At 38.0% G+C, this 16,874-nt stretch overlaps 1 protein-coding gene across 2 annotated transcripts; it reads left to right on the top strand.

The window, feature by feature from the left end:
* Window positions 1–3,759: 3,759 nt before the first annotated feature.
* LOC18430264 (fanconi anemia group I-like protein) lies at window positions 3,760–16,542 on the top strand. Of its 2 annotated transcripts, none has more exons than XM_020664845.2 (13): window positions 3,760–5,553; window positions 6,369–6,450; window positions 6,602–6,799; window positions 6,916–6,980; window positions 7,063–7,222; window positions 7,542–7,781; window positions 7,914–8,036; window positions 8,163–8,345; window positions 8,452–8,533; window positions 8,654–9,567; window positions 14,155–14,668; window positions 14,884–15,074; window positions 15,699–16,542. In XM_020664845.2, exons 1-13 carry the CDS (start codon window positions 4,568–4,570, stop codon window positions 16,140–16,142), a joined length of 4,182 nt encoding a protein of 1,393 aa, XP_020520504.1. In that variant the 5' UTR covers window positions 3,760–4,567; the 3' UTR covers window positions 16,143–16,542. The 2 variants fall into 2 exon arrangements, with proteins under 2 accessions (XP_020520504.1, XP_088715692.1); XM_088859566.1 differs by having other exon boundaries at window positions 3,825–5,553; window positions 14,131–14,668.
* The last annotated feature ends 332 nt before the right edge of the window (window positions 16,543–16,874 follow it).

The raw sequence follows: 16,874 nt of genomic DNA, 5'->3' as shown, positions 1-16,874 counted from the left end.
ATTAAAATAACAATAATAATTATTATTATTTCGTATTTATTCTAATTATGGTTTAGATTTTCAATCTTTAGGATTTGAGATCCAAAATCTATTTCTAAAATAGATTTTGAAGAGAAGATTCATTTAAAACCTTTTCCCGTGATAAAAGTAAAAAGATAAATGATTATATGCTCTTATTGAGCATTTTACCTATGATTGTACAAAGGTAATAAAAATTTTCCGGTTAAATCTAATTATTTAGAACTTTAGATACCCTAGTTCTTTGGTCTTGTGAGAATATTCGCTCTGTGATTTAAAAGTAATTTTAGAAGTTTCAAATAATAAACGCTCATTGAGTACTTTTGTCTACGTGATTAAGGGCACGTTTGGTTTACGTGAAAACAACATGACAGTATTTTCGTATCAATCGGCAGCTGTGAAGAAATGCACTGAAACCAATTGATGTGAAATTACTCACACATGAAGGAGGTTTTTCATGTTAAAATATTTCTCGGAAACTATTTTCATGCAACTCAAATGTGTCCCCACGCTACGCTTTGCCTCTGCACAAGCTCGTCTTTTTCATGAAACTACGTGAGGCACCTCTTGCAATTTAACATCTTCCTAGCTGAGAGGGGCGAGCTGGTCCATCTCTTGGCTAGGTCCTGCCTGGCCTGGGTAGGGCCTAATAGATTTCAAAAAATTCTAATAAAAATAGGCGGGGCAACGCCATGCCCAGGAATGGACCCCCATCCTATCACCGGCCTTGACTTGATCCTCAAGCCAAATTTAACCATGGGCCCTGAGTCCCTGACTATACCAGGCCAGGCCACCTGGCCCTTTGCCATAAAATGTCGAATTACATAGAACACCAAGCAGCCTGGCCCATTGCCATAAAATATTGAATTCCCTGTCACACCAGGACCAGGATATGAAGCTGGGCATCCCAGCCCAGTTGTTCCTTCATTTCCCCTTCCTCAGATGCCGTTACATCTCCCAAAGTGTGATCGATAATGGAAAGTCCGGTCTAGAGTGTGTTTGATAATAAAAAGTTCCTAAACCTTCCAAGAAATCATTAAATGGAGAAATTGGAGCTTCCATGCCAACCCATGGAAATTGGTGGAAAAGGCTTCTTCCACCAATCAGCAACATCCCTAGGGAAATCTTTCAAAAATTTAACGGTATGAGAACTCTTTGAGAAAGTTATATCATCATTGTGCTGAAACCACATTTTTTGTTGTTTTTTTTTTTTTTTTTTTTCAATTTTTGTATTCCATACATTTTTATCTAAAACATATGTAGAGTTGCAGATGGGAACCACCTTCAAAGAGTCCTCGCATAAACAGTGGCTCTCGTACCATTACGCCCCCCCCAATTGTGGAAGGGTTCGAGTATTCGTAGACACATTTATCATCGGGGTTTAAATTATCTTGCAAAAAACTCAAAATGCTCAATAACAAACTCATTTATTTAGTTTTTTTTTTTTTTTTTGACAAGGTTACATAGGAATGCAACTTGAGATGCAGTGCTATGAAAACCCACTGTTACTGTCTTGATCCAAACCCAACTCCTACAAACAACTCATTTATTATTGTAGGATTTACTTTTTAAGTTTCATTTCAAAAAGATACTCTTTGTAAATTCTATGTAAAAACTCTCATATTAGCCCCATTAAGGATTGGGAGTCTTGAACACAATGGCACTTTGACAATGTGGCCCGTAGTTTGATCTGAATTACAAAAGTATCTTTATTATTCAAAGTTTGGATTATCCAATAACTAAAATACTCCGAGTTGTTTAGGATTGACAGTACATGACCAGTTGTATTTTTGTCATTTGATAATTCTGTATAGCCCACCCTTACAAATCAAATGTACTTTTATAGTTTAGCTCGAGCAACTTAAGTGGCACCTTTTCTAAAACTGCCCATATTGTTCCGAGTACATGATAATATTGGAAATTGGAAGAAAAAAAACAACAAAATTTAAGGATGTATCTTTATGAAATTAAACTTTAAAAATAAACGTTGCATGTCAATTGTGATCTTTTGAGCCCCTTATGATTCTATGAGATAATTTGAGCCCTTTTATTTTTTTAATAATTTTTTTTTGAATTTTGAGTTTGGTCAATGGAATAAATGCAACCATCAAATTTCACATCCAATGATCAAAATTACTCGCGATCAACTTGTACCAAAAGTAAATGGTCTCATTATATACTTTTCCATACTTCTATCATGTTTTTTCTTATGTTTTTTCCCTAGACTTTTAGGGTTTGCCCTTGTTCTTTTTGGATATGTTTGGGCTTCTTTTGAGCTTTGCATGGACTTGCCCAAGTAACTCAGCCATGCCAAGGACTGAGTTTGTGGGCAGCACTGAGTAATAAGATGCTAGCTAAGAGTATTTTTAAGACCACATATTTTGCTTGTGTACCCTAGAAAATGCATCCTCACTCTAGAAGTGCCTAAAAACATGTCACAGCCTAGGATTGAACTGGTGTTTACAAACCTGCCAATCCTAAATAAGAATCATTGTTTCAAATCAAGAATTGGTCCTGGACAAACCGATTGTCAGTCAGAACAAGGTATCAGTCTAGTTTCGGGTGACTCACCGGGTTCCCCTGAGGGAATCAGGCAATCTAGTTAGATAACTCAATGATCCAGATAGTCTTGTTCCTCGATAGCGTACTTAGGGACAGACCTCTCTAGGAATTCGTTTTTCCTCACAGGGTTGGAATACTAAGAGGCTGTTTGGATACATGAGATGCCTGTCTTGGGTATAGGCCTCTTTAGGAATTGGCGTGGTTGAGGATAGGGGTGTATGCTGTTTGGATAATATGGTAAGAATTTTGGAAGATGCATGTTGACTATTTAGAACGCCTTAGTGTATCCAAGATTTCAGTATTGCTTTTTTTTTTTTCTTATTTTTTGCTATCTTCTTTAATTTTAAGATTTAATAATGAACTTCCCATTTTCTTTCCATTATCCAATGCTGTTTCTTGACCTTGATGAAATAATTATTCGTCATTTTCCTTTCCGATATTACCTCTAGTTAGCAATTTTACATCCCAAGATTTTTGTTGTCCTCAATCTATTACAAACATCTGAAATCTTCGAAAGGGTAAACCAAGCAACACGTTTTTCATAAAACTACACCATTTGGTAGTCACTACGTCCCTATTGAGGGAAATAATACTGGCATTCGTATTTCATTGTTCTATTTATCTTCACAGGAAATTTTAAAAACGAGAAAGAAAATTATTAGAACCACTAACAACTTAAAAAAAAAAAAAAAAGCAACTAGAAATTTTAAAAGAAAAAAGAAAATCATCATAACTATTGGGAGCAATCAAGCCCATTAAAATTAGGGTGCGAGATGAGACTCTAAACAATTAAAGTAAGGCACACCTTCAAATGGTATCAAAAAAGAAGAAAGAAAATCATTAGAACAATCAAGCCAATTAAAATTAGGGTGTGGTTTGTAGATTCTAAACCATCAAAATAAAACACACTTTTAAATAGTGTCAAAAGATGTTATTTCGGTGCTGTAAATCTTTGTGATGCCCTGAAAACCTATTTTCAAAATTTAATTATAAAATTTAAAGCTTCAAAAAGAATATAGATTGAGCTGAATCGATATAGATTGAGCCGAAAACTTATATATACTTGAAAATCGTGAAAATTAATGGTCCAAAAAATGCATTACAAGATGTATTGTTTCTAAAACTAAAAAATTCATTTTTTCTCATATTCATATATCTTGTAGCCGAAATGATCCATTTGAGTATTTTTGGGCATAGTAAGAACCTCTTCTAGTAAAGTTTTGAGATGTGCCTTAATTTGATTGTTTAGAGCCTCACTTTTCTAACAGAGAAAAAAAAAGGAGAAGAAAAAGAGAAAAATTGTAAAGTCGACCTCCGCCTTTCTTCTCTGTTGGGAAACAGCAGTTGAATCTCCTATGTTCTTCTCCAACAATCGGGCGCAATGGCTCAAGGATGAGGATTCAAAAACCCCCTCTCCATTAGGCTCTGCCCGAGATCGAAGATCACCCATGTAACCCAAGCTTCAAGCCCTAATTTTAAACAGAAGATGCAGAGACTCAAATCATATGAGCCCTTTATATAGAGCCTTCTTTGGAAATCTGCAATGTGGGTCATCCAAATTTAGAGAGAGGAGAGAGAGATCCTAGGGTTTGTGGTACAGGTATTAGAAATGGGGTTTAAACTTTACAGGTATAATTGACAAATGAACTCTGAAAATTTTGAAAGAGGTGTTTTGTCCATGGGCGTTTTTGTCGTTCTCAAAACCAATTCGCGCGGGAAATATGCAGTACCTGCAAAATTTAAAAAATGCAAACCCCCTTTTATGTCATTTTTACTCTCTAAAACCCGTCTCTCTCTCTCTCTCTCTCTCTCTCTCTCTTTCTCATTTTTCCCTTCCCAAAGTTTCTCCGTCCATGGCTCATTTCTCTCTCTAGCCTACCTCCCTCTCTGTTTCTCTCTCTAGCAACTCTCGTTTTCTCTCTCTCTCTAACACAAAGCAGGTGGTTCACTGGCCATCAACACCCCACCTCAGTTGGAAACTATCGCCATGAACTCCCAGCGCTCTGAAACCCCAACCCTAACTGAAGAGGAAATCATCCAGTTAGCAGAGTCATCTGCCTTCTCTCTCACCCCCTCTGATCCTCTTCTCAATCACCTCCTCTCAGCTCCGGAGTGCCTCATTCTTTCTCTTCTATCAAAATCAGAGTCCCCTTCTCTCTTCACCAAATCCATTTTCTCCCTCCTCTCCCCAGTTGCCCGCTCTTCCCCCGAGTCTTCCTCTTCCCGTATCCTTCTCTGTGTCCTCCTCGAATTCATTTCACTCACACACCATGAACGCACTTCCCTGGACACTTTCTCTCTCATTGCGGAATCCCTTGATGCCCTCCCCGTTGTTTCTTTCTCCAAGATCTCAGAATCCCTTCTCTCTCTTCTTGACTTGATTAGCGAACCTGATGATGCCCTCCCTCTAGAGCTATTGCCCAGTCTTCTCTCTGTTATCAAGTCCTCCGGAAGCAATGGCCCCGATTGTGCTGATACTTTCCTAAGGTCAATCCTTGATCGTAAATGGCCTCGGGTGCTTCTGATAAAAATGGTTCTCTTATTAAGAGACCTACCTCTGAATCAAGCACAAGCTGAAGATTATTTAAAGAAGGTTTTTGTTGAAATGGAGGAGGTGGATTTGCAGGACCTTCCATCCATTGTTTACCACCTTTTGATCATGGCTTCGAAGGGGTTAAAGAAGCCTGTGGTTTTGGGGATTATTGGGTTTTTTGGGAAGATAGAGAGAGGGCCTGGTATAATTTATCGACAGGTTCAGGGAACTGTTCTGCTTCATGTGAATTTTTCGGTTAAGCAAGACCCGTCTATTGGGCACGAGTTGCTTGGTCTCGTTAAATCTGATATTGAATTGGTAACTCATTTCAGTGTTGCAATGTTGCTTTCGGTTGCGAGGATTAGAAGGTTCACTGAGACTGCGATTTCTCTCTTGAAATCAGTGGTTACGCGATCTCATCGAGAACATAGGCTCGCGAGGTAATGATCAAACATAGTGTGCATGATAAGCAGGAGTGGGTTTATCTTCGTGGCAATCTTAATTGAACTTATAAGGGCTACTGTGATAATTGATTACTTCTGTTTTGGAACTCAATGTTCAGTTGATGATATTTTTATAGTATTGTGATGCAGTCTTACTCAATTTTGATTGTTCGGTTGTATTGGTTTTTCCTTTATGGAGTTGAAATCATGGTGCATTATTGGTTTCCGAGTTCCCTGTTTTTATTCATTTCTGACTAAGTACAATTCTTAAGTTCATAAGTATATAATTTGGATTGTTTAGTGGTATTTCTTGAATCATTTTTGGTCCTTAAATCATGTTCAGATGTTGAGTTTTGTTATAGATTTTATGCATGCAAGTTTTTGTTCTTGTTTCATTTCCAGGCAGTATTAATTCTGCATTGTCATTGTTTGTTTAAGTTTTATGCAGTTTGATTGTTAATTGGTCATCATCATCATCACTCATCATCATCATTTTAGCCTTTTCCCAATTAATTGGGGTTGGCGACATGAATCCTGGTTTTTCATTCTGCTCTATTGATTGTTAATTGGTTTTTTTTGTTTATTTCATTCAGAAATAACATTCTGATGAGTGGCTTTTTTTTTTTTTTTTTTTAATGGTTTCAACATTCTGATACTTTCTCCATTAGCTATGAATTTTACTGGTTGATTTGTTAATTTTGCAGTTTCTTTGATGTTAATTGCTGGAATTTGAATCTCATGACGCAGTTCATGTATCTGTGAAATCCCTGAAATCTGTAGTTTTCAAATCATTCTGTTTATTAATCTTGCAGAGATTGTAAGTGGGTCCCTGATCTACTCAAAGATCATTGTTTACTAACAGTCAGAAGGATTGAGCAGGCTGTTTTGAGAACTGTAAAATTTCCTCTCTCTCTCTCTCTCTCTCTCTCTCTCTCTCTCTCCTATTGTTTTGCTGTAGCACTTCATGAGGCATGGTTTGTGCACACTTTCAGATAGATCAGAAGCTGCTGATATTACAGTGGCTATGTTTCCTCTTGTGTCCCAGGTTCAAGAGAGCAACAATGGCAGGGAGCATATCCTCCCCAGCATTGTTCAACTTGGCTTTTGCTTGCTTGAATCCTTAGAAGATGGAAATGGTAAAGGAGATAGTGCCTGTGATCCTAATGCTTTGATGGGCATCGAGGAGCTAGGCATGCAAACAATCAAGACCCTGTTTGAAGTCCACGACATGGCAAGAAATGAGGTTGGTTTCATCTGCTAAACTCCCAAAACCTATCTTTCTCTATCTAACAATCCTGTTAATCATTTTGACTAAGAACAAGTACCCTGTGACTTATTGATTTCAATAATTCTTTCCAGATCATTGAGCAATGCAAGTTCCGTATACTCTCTCTCAAACCTCAACAAAGTGTATCAATCATCAAGTAATTGCTTATCATAGTTCCAAGGATTTCACCCTTCTTTTCTTGTTTAGTTGATGATATTTTTTTGTATTTGTCTTTGTAGACTACTTGGGCGACTGGTTCAGAGTAACCCTTACCCCATGCTCGAGCATGTTTCCCGCTTGAAGGAGTTGTTGGACTATTTCTCTTTCATGCATTTGAAAACTTCTACTTCTCTCATTGCTGCTCTATTGCCCCTTGCGAAATACAGTCATGATCTCCAGGTACCACTTCTAAAGCACATCTAAGGAACATATGCCAGGCACAATCTGGTATATACTATATGGTACACAGAAAGGACATCCTTGTACATTCTTAGAAACATATGGTGGATACAGCACCGCTTCCCAATGGACATCCACCAGGCTGCGGTTGATATTCACCGTCTGTCATTGAGAATGGACGGATACCATGCTGTTTGTCAATAATAACATACACAAGTGGTGTATATTATATTCCCCTTTTTCCGATGATGTTTCATTTCTGGAAGAGATTTGCATCAGGGGGTGCAAAAGTTGCTGATGTGAAAGTATTATATGACAGAGATATATTGTTCTGGTTGTGAGGAAAGCTGTGTTCAAGAGAGAGGATACAGTTCGTATTGCTTCGATTGATGCTATCATTAAATTGATGTTGGAAAGTTCCTCGAAAAATGAACCCGATTCTCTTCAGCAGTTTTCCAGCCAAGCTAGTTGCAGTCAGCAAGCTGAGTTACCCAATGGCATTGGAGTGGGTCTCTTTCAAGAGATGCGAGGATTACTTCGAAGATGCCTGAGCCAACAAGTATTCATTCTGCCTCTCTCTCTCTCTCTCTCTCTCTCTCTCTCTCTCTCTCTCTCTCTCTCTCTCTCTCTCTCTCTCTCGTTTATAGCACTGAATACTGATATTGCGTTGTTCTTGTTTCTATCATCTCAGGCTACAGTTAAAGAGAGCATGTACTGGGGCCTTGTGAAGCTTGTGTTGTCTGATACTTCTGTCGTAGGACCTGTTTTTGAATTCCTTAGGCCCCACTTCCTTCAGTTCTTTGAATCCAAAACGGTAATGAGCCCATACCTGGCAAAATACAAAAAAAAGAAATAAAGTATTTTTCCTTTGAATCCAAAACTTACTCAGTGATTTATATAATAGTTGTGTTGTTAAAATGATATGCAATTGCATTGTTAGAGTGAGGAGTTTAAGATTAAGCTGCGAGATTGTGTCAAAGCTGAGAATGGCATTCTTCAAATTGAAGAACCTTTAGATTGCCTCGTATCATGTGTCTCTTGGCTTCTTTTTCTTAAGCCACAAGACAAAGCCTTTCAGCAACCATGGTCATGCTTTGGGTTTTCCCTCTCACAGGACAACGAGGTATTCACTTGTGATTAGTCCTTTTTATTGTGAGTGATCTACCAATGTAGACGTAGGGAGGGAGGGACAAATTCGATCCAGTCTAATTCTTTTGAAATTACTGCAGGCTGCAAGAATTTCCTCCAGTGAGTCCTTTGCAGATACTTTGATGAAGATGAGGAAGTTTTTGAGGAATAAAAGTTTGGAAGGTTTGGCTCTTTTCTCCCCAAATCACGTTTCATTAAATTTTTCTAGTTTCTTAGCATTGTCTCTCCTCTATCAATAATCTTGCTTCTTACTAATTTCTGATCCTATCTATGTCAAATCAGATATACTTGGTACAAACCAGGATTTGGGTTCTCAAACTTTGGACGGTGAAAAGACCAGTTTTTATGCTTGGATTTTATCTGGCATAATTCAGGTGCTGGTTAATTTGTTAGCAAAGGAGATCGGGAATGCAACAGATGCCCAAAACATAGATCTTGAGAAAGAAATTATTGACTTTGTTGTGTTTTATGATTCCTTGGAGAAAGTTGCCTGTAATAAACAAGGAAAGAGTCATCGAAAAGGACATCCAAAGGCTAATAATACTCAAGATATCCACGGTGAAACTGAAACCAGAGAGGGGCAGAAAGCATACCCTTCAAAGTTTTCTCTAGTGAGAAGTCCTTTCTTATCTACTTCAAGTATCTCTTGTCTACTGGAGCTTGTAGTGAAAATTTCTAGATGTACAGATTCTGAAAATCATAACAATCAGTATGTACATCTAATGTCCTTTACCTTGAAAGCATGCCTTTCTCATCTTAAAGCCTTTCAATCCCTAGAAGCTGATAGTCCATTAAAGGGCTTGATTTATGGAGACATCAAGGTCTTAGGGTCTCGGTTGTTGCACCTGGTCTGGTTAATGAAGTCTTGCTCAAGCTTAGTGAAAGATCAAAGGAAAAAGGATAGCAGAGGAAGGCTTTGTGGTGATGATCAAGGGGAGGGTTTGGTCCACTTGGGCTTGTCTTGTTTAAAAGAATTGTTCAATTTAGTTGGAACAAAGTTTAAGCTGATTGAATTGATTGAGGAGATGAGCAAGAGTTGTTTAGAAATTGTTGAGGATGCTGGTGGAGGTGAACTTTTTGGACCTGATTTGGTTGGGGGAGAAAACGAAGGACAAGCTATACATCTTTTTCTAGTAAAGGTGTTAAGAAAGCTGTTCACGGATCTCCTCATGCATTCCCATTTTCAAGAACTTGAGGTAAATCAAAGGCGACTTCTAGTTATCATATGCCTTTTAAAAAGTTTTAATAATCATTTGTTATTTTTGCTATTAAGATATTTTACAAGCTCTATTATGGAAGTTGGCCTCCATTTCTTATCCATTTATGTAGTTTTGTATATAATCCATATGCCAATTATACCAATCATAGCACATGTGATTCTAATAGAGTGATTATGGAATTTCATTTCTTTCTGTGATAGTGCCTTTATTGTCTTCCTTAACAATTTGACTAATTTTTTTTGGAAAATAGTGTTTCGAAACAACTTTGTGCTTTAGTAGAGATTTGTTTGGAAATTTTTGGTCAATTTTCATATGTAAGGTCGACATCATACATTTGGGCATCAGGGGTACACAATGCCAATGTGGACCAATTAGACCGTAAAAGTGGCTCTCTCTCATAGCTATGTGGAGGGCCACGTAGTGACATGCATGTTGTGTATTGGCCACGTGTCACCATGGGGGTGAGATGTGGCTTTGAGTACTCAAATAGTAGCTATCCAAGCACTGGTGCATGGGGGCTAAAGAATCGACTACTTCATTTTGTTAGTGACCCTTAGCAACCAGCCTCTATTTAGAATTTTTGATAGTACCAACCGAATTTGTTTTCCTTTCAAAAATTCATTTACATCCCAAAGGCTTAGTACGGGGAGGTAAATCCACAAGTTTGCAAGTATTGTGTGCCAATAATGAATCTATCTTATCATTGATCACTGCCCTACTAAAGGGAGTGTCATAAGAGGACATAGCCTCTTGGAAGTTCTTGAGATTTTCTTCTAAAAGATGCATTTGAAAATGAGGTCTAGAATCAGTTAGTTTCCTAACTCTTTTTCTTCTCCGACGTTCAAATCTTAGTATAATCATGCTCATTAGGTTTATGTTTCTTGTGTTATCACATTCTCTATCATCTCACTAATAAATATGCATTCAAAACTCTGCGTCGACTCTATGATTACATTGGAGTCCAGGTCTAGAAGCTTGTAGTCTTTGCTGTGTTCATCATGCCCCATGAAAACACACTTAATACACTTGGGTCCCGATTTAGGCATCTTATATAAGGTCAGGGAGCCTTGCCAAGGCATACAACCCCAAACCTTGAGGATTCCTAAATAATGTTTCCTTCCTTTCAATAATTTATATGATGGAATATTTGAATTAAAATATGATATTATGTTCAAAATGTAGTACTCAAACATCCAAGCTTCTCCCCACAAATTAGCAGGACGATTATAACTAATGAGCATCGCATTAACCATGTCTACGAATGTGCAGCTCTCTTTTGTCGGAACTATTTTGTTGTGGTATGTGCGGGGTAGTAAATTGGTGAATGATTATGCTTTCTCCACAATTTTAGTAAGCCCTTGGAGCAATATTCATCACCTGCGTCACTTCTCAAAATCTTTATTTCCAAATTTAGTTGATTTTCAACCTCAGTTTTGTAAATTTTGAACTTCTCAAATACTTCATCTTCATCCCTTAAAAGGTAAACATTGGAACTTAATAAAGCATGCTCAATACTCTCACACTTAGGATTAGGTCTAAGATACTCATTTTTTTCAAAGCACGATACTGACATGGTCTATTCTACCATGTCATAATGGAAGATAATTGAGCATATACATGCGCAATTATACATAATTATATGAACTATTAAGATATCAAACTTATGAGCCACACTATAAAGTTGTGGGAGAGAGTGATCGAGCAACGACTAAGACATGAAACAAGTGTATCAGAAAATTAGTTCGGTTTTATGTTAGGGAGGTCAACAATTGAGGCTATTTTTCTACTTCAGCAACTGGTTAAGAAGTTTAGAGAGATGGGAAAAGACCTCGACATGATCTTTATTGATTTGGAGAAAGTATACGATGGAATAACTAGCGATTTAATTTGGTGGCTGTTGAAAAAAAAAAGGAGTCTTCAGAGGCTATATTGACATGGTGAGAGATATGTGCGACGGAGCACTAAGTAGTGTGCAGACAACTAGTGGAGAGACAAGTGAATTTCAATGACAGTAGGCCTACATCAATGGTCAGCTCTGAGCCCATATCTCCTTGTTTTGGTTATGACTCTTAATAGAGCAGAATGATGGAACAAGATTCATGTAGCCGATCACCAATGTTGGGATAAGGCTCGGATGATGATGATGATAATGATTTAAGCATATACATAGCAGCAGAGGTACCATGTTTCATTATTCATATTGAGTTTAAACATGCCTTTAGAGGCCTATCCCATACCTATAGACACACTATTCTTTGACAAGACAAACTTCTCGGACTCAAAGATAAGCTTAAAGTCTCGCTTTTAGAACATTTGTTGACACAAGATTTCTCTGGACTTCAGTAGGACAATAAACTTCTAAAAAGGTCAGGACTCTTCTGGACATGCATTTTGCTACTACCCTTTTACGAGCTAATTTGCCGAAGAATTACCCGTATAAGACAGATCCGTTCCCACTATTTTGTAAGTTCCAAAAATGTTCCTGTTGCTAGAGATATGTTTGGTGGCACCAGAGTCTACCCACCAATCTATAGTGCTGCTACTAAGTTTACCTTAGAGATTATGGTGACGAGCTTCTATTTGGCCTAAGCCTTTTACTTCTTTTGAAGAGTAAATTCTGCACGTGATTGATTCTCCTGCAAACGGTTTCTTCTCCTTGCCTTGAGTTTATTTGGCTTTTAGTGCTTTGTCTTCATTCTCATTACTCCTTTGCTTCTTTTCTTTCTCCGATCTCTATTCCCAACTCTTTGAATCTCAACTTCTTCCTCTTTTGGACCCTCAACCAAATAAAAATCATCTGCGACTTCTATCACATCTTGTAGTTTTCTTTCTTTTTCTCTTCACAAATGAGTTATTAGCTGCTCCCATTGTTTAAGAAAAGGTCCGCTCGGTGTCTAGGCGCTCGGAGGGCCTCAAGGTGCATGCCCAGGCTTGGTGGCCCTCCCTGGGCTCCAGTGCCTGTGTGTCTGCCTAGGAAGTCCAGGTGGGCGCCCAGCACCTGCTGCCTAGTCCTGAGCAGAAGCGAAGGCACATGACCCTTTTTCTGGGAATAAAGTGCCCCCCAAGGCCACTTCGGGACATTTTTGGCCCACAATTTTTTCATAAAAGGCTATTGGGGTATTCTAAACCTCCGGAGTGAAAAAAAATTTGAATTTAAGGCTGTAAATCAATTTATTTTGATATTTCTGTGAATCAAAAAAAGAATTTGAGGTTTGAGCAAGCATCTAAAAGCTTTTCCTTCATTGTTCGAATTTTTGTATTTCATCTTGTCAAGTTTTGATCATGTTCATGCGTAAATATGGAGCATGCCATACTCAGTTTGGATTAGATAGTTGGGGCTAATACATGGACTTGTTTAGGGTTTTGATTTAATAAAATTAAATTTTCAATGATTTGAAGTTTTGAAAAGTGTTTCAACCTTCATGGGTATATATTTGCATGGAAAAAGTTAGTTAGACTACATACAATTGCAAAAAATATACAAAATTAATACAAAATGTGCATATATGTGGGCTGTTCAGCACATATGTAATTTTTCATCTCAGGGCGCCAGGTGCTAGGCGCAAGGCTGGCCCGAAATCACTCCCGCGATCCCACTTCCTTCTATTCAAAAGGCGAGCAAGCAACCCTTAAACCAAAAGGCCCTCAGAGGGCTTTTTGCCTAGACTAAAGGCCACCTACCGTTTTTTGAAACACTTACTGCTCTAAGCTAATATCTTTAGGCTTGTGAATACAAACATTTCTATAATCTTTCGAAGATGGGGGTAGCTTAGCCACAATGGATACTACATGAAATTGCTCTTCAATCTTCATTCCATTAGAAACTATACTTGAAGTTCGTGTACTTTTGCTAAAATGTGTTTGTCATTGGCGATTTTGAAGCCCAAATCTGAATGAACTGAGAACTTTCTTCCTGATCTCCTTATATTCATCTGCAAATGCTTCTCAGAGGTCTTTTGCAGCTGGCATTCTTGAGTAGAGATTGAATTGATGATCACTCAAAGCATGCAAGATCTACCCTTTACGTATGTAATCATCTTCTACCCTTTAGTCTTTTTAATGATAATTGAGAAGAACGTGTTTCTGTTTGCTGGGTCTAGACTGGATGATGATTCATTATTCGGGTTATCTCCAGTCTGAGCACTTGCAGAACTAGAAGGGCCAGTATTGGTACTGACAGGGGGCATGGTTTCTTCTGTAAATAATCCACCCTCACATAATAGAATCTATTCAAAATGATAAAAATCAAGGAATGTAATTTAATATAAGGACATAACACCTCAAAAGTATTTAACCAATATTAAAAAAAGAAAAACCTCAATAGTATTTCATCACAACAACTTGGTTAGATTTCCACTAATCATTACTTCCCAAGTAACATGGTGATTTTAAGCAAGCTTATTTCCTTAAACTCTAGATTCTTTCATAATTCTATAGCTATAATATCTCTACGTATGCTATCTGTGTTATTAAAATGTGATTTATGCCCAAATAAAATTTCAACTTCTCCATGTATTTGATTTGACCATGGCAGTTTAGTGGGAAAATTGGCCTCCTTTTCAGGTTCTCTCAGATATAGCATTGCTTCTGGCACACAAGTTGCCAAGTGATGGAAGAAATTCACATGGTGCCTGGGCTGATTCCATCAGCAGAAATGCGAAAGTAGAGAATGTAAAGGCTACCCGAAGTTTGGTTTCTTTGGTTATTAGTTTGAGTGATTCACAAAATGATTTGAAGTTGGCTCGAGGAATGGCTTCCGAGCTCTTGAAAGTTATTGGTTCTGAGGAGATGGATCCCTTGGAAAACTCTGAAACTTATCCCATTATAAATCGTTCAACTGCTAATGCAATAGCCACCCTGCTCTTAAATTTGATCGAATCAGTTATTATTGATTTTGAATGGATGGTTCCAAAGCTTAAGGCGCTCTTCTCCATAAACCTTGAGGAAACATTTCGTCACAAAAGCAGTGAGCAGTGTGGAGGGAAGACACCAAAACTAATGTTGGAAGATGCTCTGTACTCCAGGGCAGAATCACTCGTGCAGGTTTTGTCATGCTTTACTGAGATGTCCCTTAAGGGTAAGATAATTGATATTTATCAAAAATAAATTTATTCACAAACTATTGTATGTTTCTCTCTATTGCAGCAACCCTCCTTATGTTCCCTTCATTGTTCTCTGACTTCTTTTAAATTCTAACATGGTGTGTCCCATTTTTATTCAATGGCCATATGCACTAGATATGGTATGACACATAATTCTCATATATATTGTAACAGATAGTTGTTGGTGCAGATCCTCAAGCAGAGTATTTGCTAAGATTGGCCGCAAAGTTTTACAAGCATTTGGCCCGGATTACAAAGCTTCGAATTGCTCCTAAAGGTTATAGACAGGCTTTGCCCGGCATTAAGTTTCAGACTCTTGCAGAAGTGACCTGCAAGAAGCTCACTGGACCTCTCTACAAGTTTGTGGCTGTGGTGCAAAGGGTAGGTCATGTACTCTGTAATGCTTTTCTGGGCTTCTGAATTAGTTTAGTCTTCTTTTTCTTGCACTGACGTTGTGGGAATTGCTTGCTCAGTGTCCCAATAATTAGAACTGGTGAAAATAGAAGTAAGGGATCGATCAGATGATCAGTCATAAGACCAATTTTGGGGATCTAATTATGTTGATAATATACTGTTTTATACAGTCTGATTGAATAAATGGGCTACCTGATGTAATCTTACTGATTAAATGGGCCATTGGTCAGTTAATCACCTAATATGTTAAAAATGGTTTTGCTTCATGGAGGTTCCACCCCAACATAAAATCTTTTATGTTGTAACGACAATTGTCTCTGACTCTTTCAGAGAGCTAGTAGCAAAATAAGACTCATTAGTATCAATGATTTTTGAAGGACTTTGAACACAACATAATCCTGGAACTGTGGGTTCTTGTTTGAAAACTAATGCATATTAATCATTTACCACTGTTCTAGCATCTTGGAAATCTTTTATTGTGTGGTGCGCCCAGTGTTTGCTCTTTTATCTCTGAATTCTGAAGCTCCCCAATTTTTAGTCCCTCAAGTTATTGCCGAGATATTTTTACGTGACCGTGGGTATCCTTTTCAGGAGCAGCAAGAGAATATGCAGAACAGGGGCATGGCTAACAAAATCAAGAGAGAGAACAAGTGCATCCCAAACCTGATCTTTCAAATCGAAGACTACGAGAAGTATTTAATCCAACTTAGCAAGCTCACCAAAGTGAACTTATTGAGGCATGCTAAGCGTAGCACGGCAAGGGACTTCAAGATTTTGGATACAAGAGATAAAGCTAATCAAGAAGAAAGGCCAATGCATGCGTCCAGTCCTTCGACCCCTGAAGATTCAAGAGAGGAATCTGAAGAAGAGGAAAAAGAATGTGAAAGGCTCAGTTCTGATCCTGAGCCTGGTGCTGAAAATGGAGTGCTGGACCCTGAGTCAGGGGCTGATGATCAAGTGAGGATGAGAGTGAAGAGCAAGGGGGTGAAAAGGAAGAAGGTTGTTCAAGACTCGGAAGAAGAGCACAGTGAGTAGAAAAGGGTGAACAAGGTTGTAGACGAACTTGAATGAGAGTCTATGCTGTATTCATAATCGAGGATGGGAGTTTCTTGGGTTTGTATAGAGAGAGAGAGATGGTGTATAGTTCTTTTGTGGCTTTTGGTCTTGACCCTGGTTTGGGTGAAGATGGTGTACAGCCTTTTTCGTGGCTTTTGGCCATGCAGCGTGAGAAGCACTGCATTGCATGGTTCTCTGTCACGTTGGGAGTGGAGTGAGAGATGGAGGTCGTTTGGATATCTGGAAATACATTCTCAGAAATGTATTTCCATAGAGATGGCATATTTTTGTGTTCGGGTGGAAGTTTTGGAACAAAAAGCATGTTACCTGGATATTATTATTTTTATTTTCTAACAAAAAAATAAGGAAATTTGTAGCATTGCTTTTATCTTCAGAACTTGATTTCTAGCTAGAATTCGGAGACGCTCATTTTATAAAATAAAATTAATTCTACCAAAACACCACCATGAGTTGAAGATAAACTATGTCAAATTTCAAATTTTTCCATGGATTCAAACAGCCCCTTACAAACACAAGAAAACTAAAAAGAGAAAGGTTAGTGTGATGTACTTTGGCTATAAAAAAATTTCAGATTTTCTCAATGGAATTACCGTTAATGATAAAAAAAAAGAAAAGAAGATTTTTACTAGGAATTGGGCCTGGAATGGAGACTTCTCAGTTGACGTGGTATATCTCGAGTTCAAGTCCTTT

This window comes from Amborella trichopoda, chromosome 2 (genome assembly GCF_054954075.1).
Source record: "Amborella trichopoda isolate Santa Cruz 75 chromosome 2, AtrichopodaSantaCruz75HAP2 v2.0, whole genome shotgun sequence".
In the NCBI taxonomy this organism is placed as follows: domain Eukaryota; kingdom Viridiplantae; phylum Streptophyta; class Magnoliopsida; order Amborellales; family Amborellaceae; genus Amborella; species Amborella trichopoda.
This window is presented reverse-complemented; position numbering and strand designations above follow the sequence as displayed.

Excerpts from the sequence above, each read along its gene's own strand:
- LOC18430264 (XM_088859566.1), top strand. The coding sequence starts at position 4,568 with ATGAACTCCCAGCGCTCTGAAACCCCAACCCTAACTGAAGAGGAAATC. Across the intron at positions 6,981-7,062 it reads CAAAGTGTATCAATCATCAA|ACTACTTGGGCGACTGGTTC; the intron begins GTAATTGCTTAT and ends TTGTCTTTGTAG. Across the intron at positions 7,782-7,913 it reads GAAGATGCCTGAGCCAACAA|GCTACAGTTAAAGAGAGCAT; the intron begins GTATTCATTCTG and ends CTATCATCTCAG.